Below are 22,315 nucleotides of genomic sequence, written 5' to 3'. Positions count from 1 at the left end.
TTTACACTTTTTAAACTTTACTTAATTTTTATATATAATGTGGACTTGTGCTTCACTGCAGTGCTGACAGAGTGGGTGCGCTGTTAGAGGTATCATCCTTCCGATGAAAATTAAACCGAGGCCCCATGTGAGAGAGAGACTGTCTCTCAGGTCGATGTGACAGAACCCGTTGCCTCAATCAAGGAAGAGCAACGTACTCCTCCCCGTTACCCTGAGCAACATTTTGCTGCTGACCACCATCTAAAACACATGGGGCAGCATTTTCCAGTCGGCGAGCGGGGGCGAGCGTCCCAACGTCACCCCGTGTCATTTAGATTCTCAGTTAGGCCTGTCAGTGGCCTATTGAGGCTATTAAAAAAGTAATTAAAATGATTAATGGGCCTGACCGTCCAACCTTAAGGTTGCCAGGCAGGCGAAGAGCCCAAAGCGGCCTTCAGAAAAAGCGTGAAACCTCATCCATGGGTGGGATGAGGTTTCATGAGGGATGTAAAATTTGGGTTACATTTTTAATAAAAGTAATAGACATTTCCCAGCTCATGTGACAGTGTCACATGAGGGCACATGTCAGTAAATTTTTTCTCATCCTTTGTTATCTTTTTAAAAGTTACACTGATCTCCCTGAGGCAGCACTTAGCCTCAGGGAGATCTGTGCGCATGTGTGAAGGAGCGCACTCCTGGCTGAGGGAATCCCTCCCCCCCACCGCCTGCACAGGGAGCGCATGGCGCTTCCTGGCACACGTCACGCTGGGCGGGCCTTAATTGGCCTGCCCACGTAAAATGGCGGCGCACCCCTGACTGGGGGCGCCGATCGGGAACCCGCCCACTCCTGCACAACCCCCCTGACAGAGTGGGGGGGGAAGGTGGGGAATGCTACCCATGATCTGGTCATTTCTCTTATTGCTGTATAGGGACTTTGGTGTCTGCTCCATTTCCTACATTACAACAGTGACTACACTTACAAACTTCATTGCTTGTAAAATGCTTTAGGCATCCGGAGATCTTGGAAAGTGTTATATAAATTGAACTTTTCTCATTTGTTTTTAATTATTCTTGTTGTGTAAGGTCATATTAATGTCTCCTGACATGTTGGCAATTAGAATCAGAGAATCATCAGCACAGGAGGAAGTGATTTAGTTCATCATGTGGGTGCTGGCTCGTTGAGCTATGCAATTCACCCCACTCTCCTGCTGCTGCCCAATTCCCCCTGCACATGTTTCACCTTCAAGTACTTATCCAATTCCCTGTTGACTGTTACTGATGGGCAGGATTTTTCCATCGGCGTTCGGGGGTGGACCTGACATACCGACTTGTAAAATGACGCGCGATGACATTGGGCGTATGTCCTGACATCGTCATGCACCCCCCGTGATATTTTGTTCAGCGGGCGTGCGCCGGAGTTAGCTGCCCACCGGCCGAAATGTAAACGGCCTATTAAGGCCATTAAGAAAACAATTATTGTCATTCATAACGCTGCCCATCCAACCTTAAGATTGGCGGCAGGCGAAAAGCTCAAGTGGCCTCTATGTTTTTCAGGAAACCTCATCTACAAGTGGAATGAGGTTCCCTGAAGCTTTTATCAAATAAATAAATACATTTTCGTCAATATAAAAACATCCCAACTCGTGTGACACAGTCACATGAGGGGATATGTTTAAATAAATTTTTAAATCATGTGTTCAGTTATTTTAGTATCCATTCAATCTCCCTGAGACAGCTCTGTGCCTCAGGGAGATTGCTGTGCGCTCATTTGCTGAGCGCTACTGGCCATGTATTACACTGGGCGGGCCTTAATTAGCCCACTGGCGGACAATGGCGGTGCGGAGCCGATCGCGGGCGGTGATTGGCTCCCTGCCTGCCCCTGCCTGCTCCCACCCAGCCTGCCCATCATAAGAAAAATCCAGGCCTGTGAATCTGCTTCCACCACTCTCAGTCAGTGCATTTCAGATCTTCACTTGGTAAAGAATTTCTCCTCATCCCACCTCAGGCATTCTTGCCAAACATCTGAAATCCATGTCTTCTGATTACCATTCCTTCTGCTAGTGGAGATGGAGGGAGGAGGTGATCAGCAGAACTGTGGAGTCAGGGGAGGGAACACTTGCTGACAACTTATAAAGGTTCTTTTTTTTAAAAAAACATTAACTTAAAATAACACACTTTTGTTTGGTGCCCATAAGAGCCACTAAAGAATCCTGAATTGTTGGGCCTGGTCTATCCTGATTATCCGTGACTAATATTGTAAAGCGGTCCTTCATGGTTGTTAGGACCCACATTGACATGTTAAAGAAGCCCAACATGGCATCCACCCATGATGCCTAACTATAGCCCCAATCAATGGCAGTGAGCAATGTGTAGGATGTCCCATTGCTAAATTGGTATGCTTACACCCAAGACAAGTGCAAAATATACATCAATTTATAACTGATTGCCTCCGTAAGCAAATAGCAGAAAATTGCCAGGGAACAATTTATTTTTGAATAGCCTTCCCGAGGAGCCTGGAATTCATCATGAGCTGTCAGCAGCAACAAATAATGATAATTCTCAGGATACTTCAGATTAAACTGTGTACAGGAGTGTTTACTTTCCTTGCAGCACTGGAGTCAATAATACATATACGCTATTTTGCCTTTTAAAGCAACATGGACCAGAATCCACTGCATTGGTGATATTGGCAACCATAGCCCTAAGTTAGCCCTAGGTCCTGCTCCCCGATCCTCTCAGGATGAATTCACACCCCGATTTGCTGGAAAAATAATCAGAATGTCCCAGGGCAAACATGGTGGCAGATCGGGAACTGTGTGGCTGATCCAAATCTCAAATACTGGGGCTGATACAGGACAAGTTAGTGGATTATTAAATGTTTCCATACAAGTAAAAGAGCTGAACAATTGGCCGAGGTTCGCCACTTTCATATCTTTGAAATTGGTTAGCATGAAAGGAGTTTGTTTTCTTTCTCATTTTGTAACTACTGGTAATTTTTATTGCTTTTGATTGGTAATTCACTAAAGGGCAATGGTCTGCTTAAACAAGGGCTGTTCATTGCTGCTGCAAATTCCAGTGTCTGCTTAATTTCATTCCTGACAGTCTCTCTGTGCTGTAAGTGTCTGGTTGCTTTATTCTAGACAAAGTTATGACATTAAAGTAAAGCCAATTTGATAAAGACTGAAGCTGTTATCACCTTGTACATGCACCCCACACCTCCCTATCATACTGTTTATGTCACTCTCATTCTACCCTTTGAGTTACAGGGTGCTCAATGCCTTCTCAGTCAAATGCTGAGGGTTTAATTTTGTTGCAAGCTGCCCTTCATGGCTTCAAAAGAATCGCTGCATTTCTGGGCCATGGGGCTGAGTAGTGAAACAAGTTAGTTGATTTGCTTTGAGAACAATTTGGTGAATAGATTGCAGGTTGCTGTGAGGGAAATAATTTCAACAGTTATTTGTTCACTGTGGTTTCTGAGGTTTCATATGAATGGCAGCATAAGTACTGGCCTGAAACTCTTCTTGTTGATAATCACAATATTTACTGATTTAAAGGGAGCAAGGAAGCAAGTAATTGCTCACAAAGGGCTCAGAGATCACAAGGGCCCGTGACATTGAGACAAGTAATTTCCCAGATGCAAACTTTTGAGGGAGACATTTAATCTTCTTGTGCTGAATCTTTACTTAGCTGATTGGATTGCCAGACCTTAACAATTTTGTTGATGCTAAATCTTGAATTTGATAACTTCTTATAAAAATGGGAGCAAGAATTGGTCAAACCAATAAGTGTAGTGACAGTACAAATATGTTATGTAAATATCTTGCTATAAATACTGGCATTTACCATGGTGCTGCGCATAGTAACTACAGCAATTGTTCCTTGCTGGTGTTCCACAGCCTCCTATTGAGAGATATAGCCCCAGGTCTATCCCTGATAAAAACAATGTTTGAATCTGATGTGGAAATAAATTGGACTCTTTTCTACCAGTGGATCCTCACTGAGAATCAGAATTTGGATCTGATCTCAGACTTGTACCTCGAGGATCTAATGATGGGATCATTTTATATCAAGGCTTAGGCTTCCCTGGTGATCTCTGTATACTGAAGCATTTATATATTTTGACTAACATACCACCCTTTTCATCAAACAATGCTCTGTAATATTGAGCGTGATTTTTTTTTTAGCCTAATGACTTCACTATGATAGTGGGAGAATTTCATACTGATGAGTTAATAAGCTCATTATTAATATTGCACTGCATGTTTTCAACTCTTTTGCATATCTAAAAGTTAACTACTAGAACAGTAGACAAGAGGGAAAGTGCTGTTCTGCAGACATGGGTTGCTATTTGAAATTGATTTTGTTTTAAATACTTGACCTTACAAAATGTGCATTTTTCAGAGAAGGGGGTACAACACTTCAATAAAGAAAAACTAACATTTGATGAGAAGTATATTTGCTCGGAGTTTTACAATAATTTTGATCGGATTTTTAAAATTTAACTATTTGAAAATTTTAGTAATACAAATAATCTTGAATTTCAGGATAATTTTGTCAATCCCTAGTGTTAATTGTATGTCAGTTGGGTGTTAATTGTATTCAGGTGATAGGTATTAACTGGGGATTCATCTGGAGTCATACCTAACACAAAAGAAGATGGGTGTAGTTGTTGGAGGTCAATCATCTCTGTTCCAGGACATCACTGCAAGAGTTCCTCAGGGTAGTGTCCTCGGCACAACCATCTTCAGCTGCTTCATCAATGACCTTCCTTCCGTCATAAGGTCAGAAGTAGAGATTTCATTAATGATTGCACAATGTTCAGCACTATTCGTGACCCCTCAGATACTGAAACAATCCATGGACAATATCCAGGCTTGGGCTGACAAGTGGCAAGTAACATTCTCGCCACACAAGTGTCAAGCAATGACCAAGTCCACCAAGAGAGAATCTAACTACTGCCCCTTGACATTCAATAGCATTTCCATCACTGAATCCCCTACTATCAACATCCTGGGGATTACCATTGGCCAGAAACTGAACTGGACTAGCCATATAAACATTGTGGCTACAAGAGCAGGTCAGAGGCTGGGAATCCTGCGACGAGTAACTCACCTCCTGACTCCCCAAAGCCTGTCCACCATCTACAAGGCAAAGGGCAGGAATGTGACGGAATACACCCCACTTGCCTGGATGAGTGCAGCTCCCACAACACTCAAGAAGTTTGACACCATCCAGGGCAAAGCAGCCCATTTGACTGGCACCACATCCACAAACATTCAATCCGTCCACCACCAACAAACAGTAGCAGCAGTGTGTACCATCTACAAGATGCACTGTAGATATTCACCAAGGCTCCTTCAACAGCACCTTCCAAACCCACGACCACTACCGCCTAGAAGGATAAGGACAGCAGATAGATGGGAACACCACCACCTGGAAGTTCCCCACCTAGCCACTCACCATCCTGATTTGGAAATATGTCGACGTTCCTTCACTGTCGCTGGATCAAGATTCAGGAACTCCCTCCCTAACAGCACTGTGGGGGTACCTACATTGCAGTGACTACAGTGGTTCAAGAAGGCAGCTCACCATCACCTTTGCAAAGGCAATTAGGGATGGGCAATAAATGCTGGCCCAGCCAGCGATGCCCACATCCCATAAAATGAATAAAATTCATATAGGAGCAGAGGCCTTCTACAGCCGTTAGGTGCTCCAGGGACTAGAGTGCATCATCAGGTCCGGGAACATTATTCTAATTTAACAAGTTTCCTTTAAAGTTTTGTCTTTTTGTTACAATGCCCCTTAAAGAGGCTGTGAACTTGTTTATTTCTTAATTAGTTTGTTTTTTTATTGGTTACTCAAAAGAGTATATATGAGCAGCTTGAAAGAGGGCTTGTTGGTTGAAGGTGCATGAGATGCAAATTGTGTCTCTGTAAGTAAAAGCTCTGCATGTTTTAAATTTCTTTAAAAAAAAGTGACATTTTCCATTAGCTTTGTGGTCTCATAAAAAGTACCCTTTATCTTCATCCAGCTACAGAAAGAGTTTTGTTCCTATATTGAACTTGACTAGTGTCTGTTACAGAATCACAGAATCACACAGTGCGGAAAAGGGCACTTGGCCAATAGCCTTGAATGTTATGATGTGCCAAGTGCTCATCCAGGTATTTTTTAAAGGATGTGAGGCAACCCGCCTCCACCACCCTCCCAGGCAGCGCATTCCAGACCATCACCACCCTCTGGGTAAAAATGTTTTTCCTCACATTCCCCCCTAAACCTCCTGCCAATCACTTTGAATTTATGTCCCCTCATGACTCACCCTTCAACTAAGGGGAATAGCTGCTCCCTATCCACCCTGTCCATGCCCCTCAATCTTGTACACCTCAATCAGGTCGCCCCTCAGTCTTCTCTGCTCCAACGAAAACAACCCAAGTGTATCCAACCTCTCTTCATAACTTAAATGTTTCATCCCAGGCAACATCCTGGTGAATCTCCTCTGCACCCCTCCAGTGCAATCACATCCTTCCTATAATGTGGCGACCAGAACTGCACACAGTACTCCAACTGTGGCCTCACCAAGGTTCTATACAACTCCACCATGACCGCCCTACTTTTGTAATCTATGCCTCGATTGATAAAGGCAAGTGTCCCATTTGCCTTTTTCACCACCCCACTAACATGCCCCTCCACCTTCAGAGATCTATGGACACACACACCAAGGTCCCTTTGTTCCTCAGAACTTCCTAGTGTCATGCCTTTCATTGAATACTTCCTTGTCAAGTTACTCCTTCCAAAGTGTATCACCTCACACTTTTCAGGGTTACATTCCAACTGCCACTTGTCTGCCCATTTGACCATCCTGTCTATATCTTCCTGTAGCCCAAGACACTCAACCTCACTGTTAACCACCCGGCCAATCTTTGTGTCATCCGCAAACTTACTAATCCTACCGCCTACATGGTCATCTATGTCGTTTATATAAATGACAAATAATAGGGGACCGAGCACAGATCCCTGTGGTACACCACTGGACACTGGCTTCCAATCACTAAAACATCCTTCTGTCATCACCCTCTGTCTCCTACAACTAAACCAACTCTGTCACCAACGTCTGCCAGTTTTCACCTTTAAAACAATGTTCTTCCTCATTATTTTGGTGTTTTATTGTTCCTCTTAAGTCTCTTTGTTTATCTTTTTTATAATTGGCTTTTCTTCTACTTTTGTTTTCCACCAATCATTTTATGTGACATATTCTCCCAGTTTTCAATTTACCTCCATCATGTCTTATCACAGAAATCCTGCTCCATTGCAATGCAATCAATAAGCAAATTTTCTCAGACACATCCATCACAATCCTTCTTCATACATCCTGTGATATAACGTCAATCTTAACACTTCAGCTCTCTTCAAACGAGGTAAGGTTATTTCTAATCCAAATGTGCTTCACTTGACAGAGTGAAAATAGTCCCCCTGACTCCCACTTGTCTAGTTTCTGTGATTTGGCTGAACTGCCATGGATTAGTTTGACGACAATATGATTTGTGCTGGCTCAGTCCTGTAGCTCCTGGCCAGGGCTCCAGCAAGTACCACACCAGATCAACAAGCGATACTCTGAAGCTGTGTGGGGAGCTTGAGGATTTCATGACTGAGAACAATAGATTCACATGTTCATCCAGGAAGTAACGCTGCCGGTCTCAGTCAGTAAACAATATTGTATTATTATATTTATTATCGATCTTAGCAAATATACATACATCTCAGAATAAGCAGCACTAAACACTTTAGGCTAATATTAAATTACACTTTTGCGGTAGATTTTTATCCTCAAGGTGGTTAGGTGACAGAGCAGATAACCTGCTATTTATAGAAACAGCTCTTATTTCCATGCCACATTCAATTAAATGAAAATCAGATGGCTTCTGTAAAGGCCTGCCAATCCATTCTGCCAGATTATTGCCCGGACAGCAGAGAATAAGCTCTACCACCTTAACTATGCACATTGAATAATGAGCAAAGATTTTTAGTTCATATCAATGGTCGTTTTCTGAAGTTTGAATTTATCTTATGGATGCTGATAAGACACATAACCTGGGTTGCTGGACCTTTGATTAATAATCTTTCTCCTTTCACCCTCATTATTGTAACCACATCTGTGAGCTTCAATTTTTTTACTTGACATAGTTATTGCTCCTCTGCACTTTCCTGTGTGCTCCAATTATCATATCCTCATACACTACATCTTCCTTCCAACTCTGCTGTATTGAAAAGTTGAAACTCTCACTAAATTCTCTTTCTGTAACTCTTTTCTTTCAGAGTATGAAAACTGGGGAAGCTCTTGCCTCCCTCAGTCCTCCTTCCTCATCCAATCTTCAAACAATTAAAGCCCAAACTAATATGGCATCATGTCATTACTCCATAATTAACTCTGTCTTCTCTTTCGTTCTTTTTCAACATTGCTGTGGTCGTGTAATGTGCTTTGGTCCTTCACTTTGGGTTCTTAACTTTAAAACAAGTTAACGAGACAAATCATTGTAATTATATTGTTCAATAGCGCTTAAACCCAGGTTTATCATCTTTCCTCCAATGTGATTTTACAAATATTTGATTTTCTGAATTCACCCAAAGGCTTAACCATTAAGAAATGGTATCAATTTTATATAAATGAGCACTAGCTGAGTTTCAAATTTTTTGAATAAAATTTCTTCAACATCACAATTAAGAGACTCCACCATTTGAAAAATGGTTTGTTTGAAGTTTCCATAAAATATACTTTACACAAATGTGTCTAAGTGATCAACTTCTGAAGCAGCTTTTGATGGTGTCCATGAATAAAGCTGATAACTGGCTAGAAGACATTGGCCAACCACTAAACATCTGCTTGTCAGACAACCCAGCAGATCCTTTATTGTCAGAGGGTCTCATGTGATCCAGAGATTTCCCTGGCACAAACAAGCAAATTCACTTAGCCTGTGGTGTAAGGAAGGCTTGTACTTGGCAAACTGTTTAACAGTTGCAAAAACTGCTTCATCGACAAATCAGAATTAAATGTCACTCTGTGCTGTAACCATTCTATGACTCTATTTAGAAACACATATAATCCCTAACATCATTGAAAACCAATGGGAGTGTGATGTTTGTTTGTTGAAAATGTGGCTGTGCTGGGTAGGGCAGGAGAACTCGCACTGCTTATGGGCAGGCTAAGCACTTGCTTTTGGCTGGGCATCCTATGTCTAATCTTTCCAAATAGAAACATCAAGATGTCCAAAGAAGAGCTGCTGCTGCTATATTTTTGTGCTACACGTCCATTCATTAACGCCAAATGAAAATAAATGGCTTATCATTTGAAATTTCCCTCCCCTGGTTCCTAGGTTTCTCTCTCTAGTGGTTCCCTTTTCATGCTGAGGTGCAGTTCCATGGATTTCAGCAACCCTGTAATGCCTTGCCTAAGTTAGAGAGCGTCGCAGACTAATCATTTAAGGAGTATAACACAACTCAGTCTTACTTCATTCCTGTATTTGTCATATGGGGGAGAATTTTCTCCCTATCAGGGAGGCTGAGCGGGAGTGGGCGGGCACACAACTGATCACTGCCTACGATAGGCTGCAAGCAGCCATTTTACAAGGGCAGGCCAATTAAGGCCCACCCAGCATGGTGAGCACCTGGAAGCACTGAGCGCTCCCTGTGCGAGTGGGGAGAGAGGAGGGAGCAGCGAGGGGCCTGCGCGTTTTTGTACACGCGCTCGAAAGAACACAGAAATCTCCGAGGCACGGAGCTGCCTCAGGGAGATTAGTTTCATTATTATGAATGGAAATAAAAGAAAAAAAAATTCAGACATGTCTCCTCATGTGACAGTGTCACATGAGCTGGGACATGTCAATGAATTTTAATAAAAAATTTTATTCAATTTATAAACACTTCGTGAAACCTCATCCCGCCCCTGGATGAGGTTTCATGATAAATGCGAAGGCTGCCTGGGCTCTTCACCTGCCTCCCCCACCAACCTTAAGGTTGAACGGGCAGTCCAGGCAACCAGCTTAATTAGATTATTAACGGCCTTAATGGGTCTTTGACAGGTTGGCGGGCACGCAGCCGAATCCGGTGCGGACCAGTTGAACTAAAGATCGGAATGACGTGCGGTGATATTGGGGCAGAGGAGGTTGGGAAGCCGACCGCTGTCCGCGATTGGCACCAGGCCTCAACTAATTGGCCCGGCAGCGTGAAACGCGAGCAGCAGCGCTCAGCGCTGTCCGTGTGGGCAGGAGAGGAGGGCGAGTGGGAAACTTCACGCCTGCGCGCGAGTCAGCGCTTCATAATCTACCTGAGGCACGGAGCTGCCTCAGGGAGATGAAGAGATAGGGAACAAAAATTTTAAAAAATAAAAATGTAATGAAACGCGACTCTATCACATGAGCAGGGACATGTTATTAATGAAAAATTAAGGTTTTTATTTTCATTTGCTTTGCAAAATGCAAAGGCCGCTTGGTCCTTTTGCCTGCCTGCTAACTGTTAGGTTGGACGGGCAGTGAAAAATTTAATTTAATTGATTACTTAATGGCTTTAACAGGCCTTTTAATTGTCAGTGGACGCGCTGCTGGCTCCAGTGCATGCCCGCCATCCAAACTATCGCAAAACTGTGCGTTGATGACGTTCGGCCGTTTGTCAACATGTGTCATTTCACACTCGAGCGGGTCAGGCGCCTGCCCACTCACTGAGTTAAAATTCCTGCCCTGTGTGATATTACCATTGAACCTATTTTAAAATCTCAATGTCCTGCTCTATGTTCACTCTATTATATCTAAAAGGTAACTCACAGTTTACCTCCCAATCGGATTGCAGCAGTCTCTCGCTGAACTTCTTGCACACACAAAGAAAACATTCAGTCTCAGGCATTAAGTTTCAAGGATAGGATTGAAGTTCTCTGGTTAGGATCTTATTATTTCTTTGTGGAGGTCTGTAATTTGCGCAGTTAACATATATGCCTGTGGAGCACATGTGTTACTCTACACAAAAAGGCTACTGTAGTACGAACAGGCTGCACTTAAAGGTTTCAGCAAATTTTCAGTTGGTTCATTGCAATGCAGTTCATAATATATACAGTGTATGATCTGGTGAAGATAGTTGTTTCTCAACTATTACATTCAGGCAAACGACTGCAGACTTCCTTCCTTGTAACTGAGTAATATGCACTTGCAGCATGATATGGTAAGTATATTTATAAAACACAAATCAAAGTGGTCTTGTACACTGTCTATCATCAATAACTTTGTTAACTTATACTTACAGCAGTAAATATAAGCTATTCAATGGGAAGTCATGGAATGCAATTACTTCACAAGTGAAAACGCCTGATAATATATCAGCAGCAATTTTACAGACTCTTGATTTGACATCGCTCATGAGTGAAATCATCTTTTGTATTCCACAATTACATTATCGTTTTATTTCAGGAGTTTGTTTACTAGGGTGTTTCATGTATAATGTGCAATCTTTGTCATAGTTGTGCAGGCATTTTGATTTTTGCGTGGCTTGGGACTTCATATGTTCTGGCATCTATGAGTCAGATTCTAGTTCAAGTTGTGCTTTCGGAAGAGAAGCATTGGCAACTGGGTGGGCGAGAGGCACACCTTTGCCAACAATTTAGGGATTTTCCATTAGCGAAAAGTTAATCTTACTCCAGATCGAACTAACATGTTTAAATTGAAGGATAGTTAATTGTGAGGGTTTGTTTTGTCCAGCTTCCAGGAGCAAGTAATCCTGCTTTTCCTGGCCCACAAACAGTGCTGCAAAGTCATTCAGCTGCTGTTTCCAACCCTTCTCTCCTCCATTTAGCTGCCATGTTTTCCAAGCCCAGGGAAACCCATACTGCAGATGTTAACAAGACCTCAGGCAGGATTTTCTGGTCCTGCAGGTCTGTCAAATTTTCCATCATGCCCGCAATGATTCCCATCATGTGGGGCCAGAAAATCCCACCCCTCATCATTACCTCATAATTGCTGAGTTGCGCACCTACCTGTCTGTACTAATTAAGCTCCCATTTACAGTGTGTAGATTACTTGCAGGCATCCAAACGTGCCTCTGTTAAACCTGGAAATGGATCTGTTAGAGACAGGTTGCAGTTGAAAACTAAAAATCACATATTTTAATTACCCACCCATCCCCAACACAAAATCCTCCCTCAACTATTTTCTATTTGTTGCCTTTTGAAAAGAGAACTATCAAGTGAGGCATGAGAAACCATAGGGCAGAATTACCTCTTGACAGCTTCCTATGGTCTAACATCTATGGCGTTATATTTCAAGTCGTGCTTTGAGAAGAGAAGAATAGGCAACGGGGTGGACGAGAAGCAAGTAATCCTGCACTTCCTGGCCCACATGTAGAGTTGCACAAGCAGCACTGCCTTTGTGTGAATTTTTACTTGGGCAAAGTGCAGAGGTGAAAAGTGGGTGGAGAGGTTTCCATGGTCTTGCAGAAGCCCCACCTGATTTTTCTCTGCCCTCTGTTCAGGTGACGCTTTATCTCAGCAGTGAAGATGAAATGTTACTTACCTGCATTTTTCATAAGTCAACATCATTTAAAGAAAGTATTTGTTCCCACATTATCTCAGTTGAATATATCAAACTGTCCCCGTAAGATATTTACTCGATAGGACTCGAAACATCAACTCTTTACTTCTCCGCCGATGCTGCCAGACCTGCTGAGTTTTTCCAGGTAATTCTGTTTTTGTTTAAGATATTTACAGTGTCAACATGTTCAGAGCATTCAGTGATAAGGGATTTGTATTGGTTCTTCAATCTGAATCTGTCCCTAATTCTTCTCTGAATAAACTGTGGATTTCTTTTTAGTAGCAATGTAAGTAGATTTGCATGTGCTTGTGAAGATCCTATTTTACACTCCTGTCATTCGTTTTGAAGGTTTTACTGCTGCCTTCTATCACATCTCTTCTCCTTTCTAGGAAGAGAGTGTTGGGCAGTGTTCTGGAGCAAAGGGCAGAGTGCTGCTCTGCAAATAGTTAAAAGAATTTGTGACGTGAAGCAGTCACATCATATCTTCCCTTTCTCAGCTGAGAGGTTTTATATAAGCTACTAATAATTGCAGTGACAAAAACAGAAAGCACTGGAGAAACTCAGCAGCTCCGACAAGGTCTGTGGAGAGAAAAAAAAAGTTAACATTTCGAGTCCGTATGACCTGTATGTCTGCATGAAGAAGGTTCATATGGACTCAAAACATTAACTTCTGTTTCTCTCTCTCCACAGATGCTGTCAGACCTGCTGAGTGCTTCCAGCATTTACTGTTTTTGTTTCAGATTTCCAGCAGCCACAGTATTTTGCTTTTATCTCAATATTTGCAGTGAGATTGAAGCTCTTGTATTTCATTTCATTTGAAGATATCTTAGCTATTCTAGGCTGTTACCAATGCTCTGTCAAGAAATGGCTACACACAATGTCATTCTCCCTTTGCTCTCTGGAACGCTTCAACAAGTATACTCAGAATGATGGAATATGGGCCTATCCTCTACACCAAGTTAAAATGTGCTGGCTACTCCTTTCACTTGTGAAACGGATGCTGGGATACACTATCCCATAATAGCATTTTTTCAATTTTGCTCCACTGGAGGAAAGTGACAAAATCTTGACATTACATAGCACCTCTAACAACCCAAGATACTTCACAGAATCATAATCAGGCAAGAATGGATGTTAAGCTAAAGAAGAAGGAATTAGGAGGGATTACCGAAACCTTGATCAAAGAGGTAGGTTTAAGGAGGATCTTAAATTAGGATTTGGTGTTGGAGAAGTGAAAGTGCTTATAGGAAAGGACCTCCAGAGCTTGGGGTTTAAACAGCTGAAGGCACAGTTGCCGATGTTGGGGGAAGGGGGAGCACGCACAAGAGGCTATGGAATCGGAGGAAGGATGAATTCTGGTCTGGTGGTGATGGGCTGGTATGACAGTGGGGAAGAGAAGAGGTGACAGAGATGGCTAGGTACAGGGGCATGAAGGGATTTAAACATGGGAGAGGTGGTGGGGATGCAATGTATATAGGCAATGGCAGAGCAGATGAATGATTGGCCTGGAATGGGTAAAAGCAGCAGAGTATTGGATAATCTGAAGTTTACAGAGTGGGAGGCTGGCCAGAATAGCATTGGAACAAAGGGTGGAATGTTTTGTGCCTGCTGGTGTTGGACATGCTCGGCAGCATAAGCAGACAATATGGTGAGAAGGCCAAAAATCGGTTTCACAACGTCATGAAACCAATTTGCGATCGTCCGCTCTGCCTGCCGTTGGCTGGCCGGATTTCCCACCATCAGACATTGGGAACCTCATTGTAATACATCTGCATATCATTATAAGGCTAGACTGCCAGACTCAACCCCCACACTGTCCACTCACACGCTGATGGTTCCACAACTGCACACATGCACCTGGCGAGCTGCATTTCGCTCGGGACTTCAAGGTTTGTTTGCCTATCTTGCTTCAGGCAGCACTTGCAGTCATCAGTGCCAGACTTTGCAGACAGCACCACATCACTTTTCCGGGGCTGAAGGGCAGGTCTCTAGCTCCCAGACAAGCTATAAGATGGAGGTGGCTTTGTACAGCTGCAGGGCGAGGGCTTGCTTGGGGATGGGGGAGAAGTGGCCTCAGGCAAGGGAAGAGGCTGCAGGGTGAGAGGCTGTACTGGGGAAGGGGGTATCCCGGGTGTGGGGGGGGGCGGTGGGGCACATGTTGATCTGTGCAAGTGGCCTCAAGATGATGAGTGCTGAGGAGGCATCTCCAGAGGAGATGAGGCCAGATGGAGATGTGAGGGTGTGTGTGAGAGAGTGAGTGGTGATGTCCCTTGAGCTGGCAGTGAGTGAGATTCCAGTGAATATGTGATGGGCTTGTGAGTGTGTGTGTTTAGAGTGATGAGATGGCTGCCTTACCCTGGCGGCACGGATGAGATTATTCATCCTCTATCTGCACAGGATGGACAACCTCTTCTGTGCAGCGTTGGCACTGATCAGCACTGTCACCGCCTACCAAGCCAGAGTGGTAATGTTGCTGCCCCTCCTGTGGCCAGAGCAGGGGTAGAGGACATCACAGTGGGCTGGCACAACGTCTAACAGGCGCTTGAGGGATGTGTCATTAAACATGGGGGCTCCTTGCCTTTCAGGGCCATGTCCCCTTTGCAGCAGTCCTGGGCTGGAAGCACTGACATGTGTGCGCATGGCTGCAACTTTAAATGTGGCGCCCAGTGTGATGAAGCGGTGTGGTGACGGCGTGACAGGCAAATCAGAGCCGCCCGCCGTCAAAACGGTTTGTTTCCCAGGAATGCATAATGAACGCAGCGGGTTTGGGTTGCTATGGTGTGAGAAGCCGCCATGGCGACCGGCAGTTAAAACGTCCTTTTACCCGCCTGTAACCACACTGAGTGCAAATCTGGGGTGATTCAGAGCCCTGTGGTGAAGAAAGCTTTGGGCAGACGTATAAGGGCACATGGAACTGAAAAGTAGAGATGTGAGGCACAACTGGCTCACATGCTGTCCAATGATTGTCACAGCTCCAGATGAACAAAAGTCCTGGAAATCAGGGACTTGAACCAATAAAGTCAGCTTTTAAGCATTTGGCCCATGAATTCATGTATTTATGAATTCATATGATTTTATAAATTTATGCACGGAAGAAATCTGCTAGCATTTTGTAAGTGAGCAGATTAATCATTTTAAATTTTAAAACCCAGTGCTGTTTGTGAAGTCTATATTGCTTAATTTTATCGAATATCGATCAAGTAAATCATTGTTAGATACTACAAAATAGAATTAATAGAAAATGCTGGAAAAAAACCCAGCAGGTTAGGCAGCGTCTGTGAGAGAGAAACAGAATTAACATTTCGGGTCTGTGACCTTTCACCAGCACTAACTTCCTTACTATTAACCCTTACCTTGTCAAAATGAGATCAATGAAGTTAGCACAGAATACCAGCTGCATTAGTAAAGCTAATAATGCTTTTCTTTCACTATTAAAATGTTGTTGATTTTTTTGGATATATGTTATAACATAAAGTAAGATTACTACAGGCTTTCATCTCAGTCACCTAATAATAAACAGAACAGGTCAAGTTTAAGGAAGATGCTTTATGTTAAACATCAAATAATTCACATCGGTCACTAAGAAAAACAAAGAAAGATGAGTTTTCACAGAATTGCTTTTTGATCATCACCGCACTAAAAGAAAAAGTCTTACAAAGATAAAAAAAAATCCGACAGCACAGGAGGCTATTCGGTCCATCAGTTTGTTGCTGACGTTTTGAAATTATTCCTATTCCACTCCTCAGTTCACATAAAGCTGCAAATTTCTCCTTTTCACATATATATCCAATACCCTTTTGATCATTACTATGAAACGCCCATTCTAAACTGATGGTTTTCATGGTTGATCCGCCACATGCAAAAATCAAAAACGATAATAAGTTGAATGATATAATCCATAAAATGTCAGTGCTCCGCAGTGTTCCAACATTCCGCAGTGTTCCAACATTCCGCAGTGTTCCAACATTCATTTAAAAGATTATTCTATGAGAAACAGTGCACCCATAAAATAATCAAGATACCTCAGTGATGATGTAAAGTTTCAGATAGTCTTTAATTAGTCAAAAGACCATGTCTCATTGGTGCTTGCAGCATTTAGTGCGTTATGTCTTTTAGACTCAGTAAAGAGCTACAACAGCTCGCCATCGCCAGTGAAGCAGTCAAATTTTAAGCAATTGTACCAATGATAATGCATAGTGCATCTGTTCATTGTAAACTAATGGAAAATGTCTTTTTATTTTAAATTCAAGTGTATCCAACCAGTCTTGGGGTGCTTGGAAAACCTTTGCGCATTCCCATGCATTTTTCCTGGTCAATGAAGAGCGAGTTTGCTTTAACAGAGAGGTCGTACTCCAGGGTAGATTTTGTATGTACCAGCCCTTGTAGAGTGTCTTCTGCATCCTTTAGCCTCTGCTGCAAGGTCTGGATGGTGTTGTCAAGTTCACGGACTTCATTAACAAGACTATAGTAAACATAATGAAAATAATGACTACAAGATACTTTGTAATGTACGGCTTTAAATGAAAAACAACTCCAGTGATTTTGTTCCCCCATTTCATCACTTCCTGCTCTTTCTATCTGACGACTATGAATATTCCTGACTTATTTATTGTTCCCCTGATTGGGGAATACGGTGTTTACTTGTTGGTCCATGTTGGTATCATTGTCCTGTGCCCAATATCATCACATACACAGAGTAATTAATAAAAAAGGAATTGAAAAAATAACTGGCCTAAATGAATGGGCAGAGAATGTAAGAGACAACGACCACTGTGAATAAGTATTGAAATGTAACAAAGGACTTTACCATTATGGGTAAGATTCCCTTTGCTCTCTAATATTACCAGAAGATTACATTCTCCAAATTTGTTCCTTGGTGTCACAAAGTAAGTCCAAACATTTGATTTAATTCCATCAGACACTGGTTATGAGTAGACTAACAAAAATAATATGGTTTTCAGTGTAATCCATCATATTCAGAGTTTAAATTCAGAAATGACTATAATTTTGCTGATGTATGAAAAATAACATTTTCTTGGATTCTGACAAATCTTACTTTGCAACAGCCAAATCAAATCAAATCAAACCAAAAATCATTCATTTTTGTTAATATAGTTTGTGAGGAACAGAGATGTTGACATTATTATAAGGACAAATAACAGTCTGTGCCAACAGCAGTTTAACAACTTATTTCTCATGAGATGCTGAACTTTTTCACTTATGAAATAAGCTCCAATTTCTGCTGTCAATGAGTTAGCCTTCAGGCACTATCTATTTTCAAAAATAATTCTGTAAAACCACAATACTATTTATTAAAATGGAAAATAGAAGCACTAAATATGTTTGGTGCTCTCTCATAATAATAACTTGGACATATTTAATGTTCAGCAGGTTTTCATGTTGTAAAAATTATTTTCAGCAGTTAAAACTGCGACAGCCCACATTCCATTGGGGTTAATAGACTATTCTGGAAATATCTTTCTTCCTCTCTTTATTGGGAATGTGGAGGTTCCATACCTGACCCAAGCACAGTAGTGCAAACTGAGCACTGGATCCAGTGCTGCGTAGAAGTAGGCTCACAAAACAGCAAGTTAACTTCAGTATCCTACCAATGCAGGAGTCTCCCACAGTTGTAAATGTATTTACATCTCAAGCTGGAAGTTTTTTTTTGAAGTTCAAACAGGTTTAAATCTTTTATGAAGAATCCATGATTGAGGCATTTTGAGAAGCTACAGGGTTGCTGTGTTCATAGCAACAGTCTCTGTGCTCCTTTCAGCCATGCCGTCGCTATATTCCTTTCATACGGTTTCTACCTTTTTGCAATAAACAGTTCACAATATGCACAGTGACAATTTAGTGAATCAGGTGATACGTGGGGCAGGTTGTATCATTTACTTAAAATAATGAATAGAAGCTGACAGACTGAGTTGGCACTCTGAGTTTTTTGAAGTTACTGAGAAGCAAACTTGTAGCTTAAGTGATTAAACATTCACATTTGGATCCTTAATAGATTAGCCACAATAGGAAATTCTAATCCGACTATTCACTTCTAAACACCATTATGTGCAGAATCCTCAGTGTCTTACAATAAGTGCCTAAAGTACATAACACTGATTCTATGTTTTTATCTATATAATTATTAGTACCACTGATGAACATGTTCTCTTTTACATGTAAAAAAAGTATTCTTGAGCTCTCCCAGCGGATTAGTGAAAAATGCACTGCTCGGTGTGTCATGAACAATGTAATACGAGAAGGTCCTAGATTTGATCTTCAGGTTGCGTTGTGTTAAGTGATTTCAGTCAGGATGCCAGTGCGGGCACTATATTTGCCTGTGCTCCATGGAGAAAGAGAACGTAGTCAGCTTCCTGACAGGAATACAGTGACTCCTAATGCAAAGCTTGAGTGTATGGACTTTGAGGTGATCTGATGGGGCTCAGTCAGGGTGCTCCTCACATTTGAAAAGCCTCCTGATACTTATTGGCTTGAATCACACAGGAGGAACAACAACTTTATCAAGGTAACGGAGGGCTACAAGTATCCATGGAACCATAGCAGGGCAAGAAGACAAAGCTCTAGAAATAGCAAAAGTGCACTTTCAGAACTCTGCTCAGCTGTAGAAAGGCCAAACCTCCTGAGCTGCAGAAATATTGGACGTAACATACTATTATAAATGTAGCTTTCCTTGGCCTTTCCCTATCATCAGCTTTACCAAATTATACACCTGCATCATCACCAGCCAATGAGTAATTGAGCAGTAATTCTGAGGTCCTGCAAAAAATCTCTGTCAAAACCATGAGCGTTCACTAAGGTGAGAATAGAATAGAAATCGATCCATCTATGGAAGGAATCTTTAAATTACAATTCCCGATTCAATGCATTTGTTAAAGGGACAGTCAGATTAATTAACAAGAATAATATTTTGTTTGTTAGGTTGAGTATATACTACATAACCATTCCAAATATATTATAATCCCTAAATTCTCAGTTATCTATTCTGGACCTTTTGGTAACCTTTCCATGAAATAAAAATATTTCCTTCACAATTGTCTGCAAGTAACTATGCCAAGGGACATGGAATTGTTTTCATAGCCCTGAGTGTGACCAGTTACAATGCTTTACCGAGCTGGTGCACAGTTAGTTCAAACCACAGCATGTCTCTCTTCTGCTCAGATGATTGACATCCTTCGCTATACAGCAGGTCACCCCACCTAGTGGATTTGATTAAGAACTGGCCAACAAAAAGTCACCCAGGTTGGAGTGTCAGGCTTCGCTGTGCCTTCTCTCTTTGATGAGCTCTAAGTGCTGTGCTCCAACTATTCTGCTATTTCTTTCGTGTTTACTTTAATTAACGTATTATGCATGTGGTTTTACTGTGTGTTGTTTAAGGGGAAATTCTTTGTACTGATTCATGTTAAACACAAATAACGATAGATGTAATAGATGAAATACATGTAAAAAAAAGTTGATGCATTTAACAACCTTTTGTTTACTTTCTCTTTATTTAGAGGCAAAAATTGTGTAAATAATAACAGAAGCATAAAAGCCTAACAGCATGAGGGAAGCAAAATAATGGACACAGTTAAAATGAAAAAAAAGCAGTTGTACAGTGAGGCCTTACACTCCCTGATGCATCTGTCAGCAAGTTTTTGTTCAATTTTGAATATTTTCATTTGAGTGGAGGAAATCGTTAGGGATAAAATCAATATATATCCGTTTAGGCAGAGAAGGCCATATTAAAAACACCAAACACAGCTTCCGGAGAAGAAGGTCATCTGAAACTAATCTGATTGAATTTTTTGAGAATGTCACTAATTTGTGCATGAGGGTAACCTGGTAGACATTATCTACTTGGATTTTTGGAAAGCTTTTGCTAAGGTACCACACAAAAGACTTCTCTACCAATATGAAATCATGTGTAATTAATGGTAATCTGCTGCAGTGGATTGCGAACTGGCTGAACGCCTGGAGGCAGGAAAGTTGTTATTAATGGATTTGGATCTGTTTAAAGAAAGGTTATCATTGGTGTCCTACAGAAATAGGCGTTAGGGCTTCTTCTGTTTGTTATTTCCATTTCTGATCAGGTTGTAAGAGCTTGGGAATGAACCACAAATTTGTGAACAATACCAATACACATGCAAAAGTTTGGAACTTGTAGAGGATGCTCAGCTACTACAGGCAGCTCTTGTTGTGCTGGGGAATTAGGCTGAGTTTGGTAAATGGTGTTAAATTTAGAAAGAGCAATGTTGTGCATGTGAGCAGGTCAAATGCTAAACATATACATATACCCTACAGGGAAAACAATTAAAACTAGTGGCGTAAGAAAGAGATCTTGGCATGTTCAATTGGCAGCACTCTTTGGCCAGGATTTTCCAGCATGTTGTGGTGGGACCCACTGCAGGAGATTCGGCAGCCCAGCCTTTGGCTGGACCAGACGATCCTGGTGGTGGGCGGGGCCAGAAGATCCCGCCCTATGGCAATTGCTCCAACAAAAGCAGATTGAGCAGATGGCCAGACACCTGTTTTTTTTTCCCCAGATGAACTCGTTATGAATGCTTGGCTGAGTTCGAAAATGGATAATAGACCCAGGCCTGTAGGCAATGTTAACACAGTTTGCAGGGGAGTGCTAGCTTTGTTTGATTGACATATTTATTATCTTGTAATAACCTGATCTTTCTTTGAAGTGCTCTTTAATGTCTGTGTGTTTATTTGCATAGGATTAAAGGATATGAAATTAATCAAAGTATTTTTGTCATTGATACTATGAATGGCTGTGTATAATTGACACTTTTGTGAGGATGTGAGATGAGCAGTTTTTTCAAAGGAGATTTTCAAAGTGTCTGTTGCTTATGTTGTCAGTTTCAGGAGCTTTTCCTAAAATTGCCAGATTTGCCAATGGCTCATTAGTTCTGTGCCTAATGGATACTGGAAGAGTAGATTAGGAGGATGTATGTGGGCATGGGGATAATAGAAGGGGCATGGGGTGGAGAGGGCATGGGGTATGGAGGAGATATGAGGGGGCATAAGAGATAGCGAGGGGAATGAGGGTGAGGGTTGGATGGCCTAACAGTCATGATTATAGCTGGGCTGATGTCTCAGTAAACAGAGGCAGATTTCTAGTCTGCCAGCCTCACCCTCTGCCCACCTCAGGCCTGCCTTTGGAGGTGGTGGGCCTGTCTCCCTGACACAAAAGTAGGGTGGGCGGCTCCTGCAGGACAATGATTGGATCATTGGGCCAGGAAAATTCCTGACTCCCAATAGCCCTGTCCTTGATGAAAATCCGGCCCTAAGTCTCTTCATATGGTGGGTTTTATTGAGGCTTTGGAAAGGGTGCAGAGGGTCTGAAGATTAATTCACAGTGTGAAATACCTTAGTTACCTAGATAATGAACTGCATCTCTACACTTTATAATTTTGAGCAACTTAGATCTAGGGATGATTTAATTGAAGTTTGTAAAATAATGAAAGTATTAAATTGTGTTTATGTAGACAAATTATTTCAATAAAATGGGTTAGGAAGGACCAAGGTTCAGGCTTACAAATTCTGAGAGGACGTCACTCTTTTTTAATTACTTGTTCATGAGATGTAAGCATTGCTGGCAAAGCAAGCATTTATTGTCCATCCATAATTGCCCTTTAGAAGGAGGTGGTGGGCCAGGTGTTGGAAACTTTTCTTTTCCCAGGGAATTATGAACCTGTGGAATAGGCTATTTGCTTCTGCAGCGAATGATAAATAAATTTGTTCCTTCAAACAAGAGCTGGACCTGAATCTGGCTG

The 22,315-nt window shown here is 41.9% G+C and overlaps 1 protein-coding gene and 1 long non-coding RNA gene across 3 annotated transcripts in view; one reads left to right on the top strand and one right to left on the bottom strand.

Annotated features, from left to right (window-relative positions):
* LOC121293625 overlaps positions 1-22,315 on the top strand; it is a 95,061-nt gene that overhangs the window by 22,651 nt on the left and 50,095 nt on the right. The gene's annotated exons all lie outside the window — the stretch shown is intronic.
* The window catches only part of tekt3 (tektin 3), a 28,752-nt gene continuing 23,031 nt past the window's right edge, over positions 16,595-22,315 (bottom strand). Inside the window, exon 8 of the mRNA XM_041216759.1 lies at positions 16,595-17,001. Within this exon, the coding sequence (XP_041072693.1) occupies positions 16,785-17,001 (217 nt within the window). The 3' untranslated portion in view covers positions 16,595-16,784. The remainder of the gene's footprint in view (positions 17,002-22,315) is intronic.

Source organism: Carcharodon carcharias, chromosome 22 (genome assembly GCF_017639515.1).
Source record: "Carcharodon carcharias isolate sCarCar2 chromosome 22, sCarCar2.pri, whole genome shotgun sequence".
NCBI classification, from domain to species: domain Eukaryota; kingdom Metazoa; phylum Chordata; class Chondrichthyes; order Lamniformes; family Lamnidae; genus Carcharodon; species Carcharodon carcharias.
This window is presented reverse-complemented; position numbering and strand designations above follow the sequence as displayed.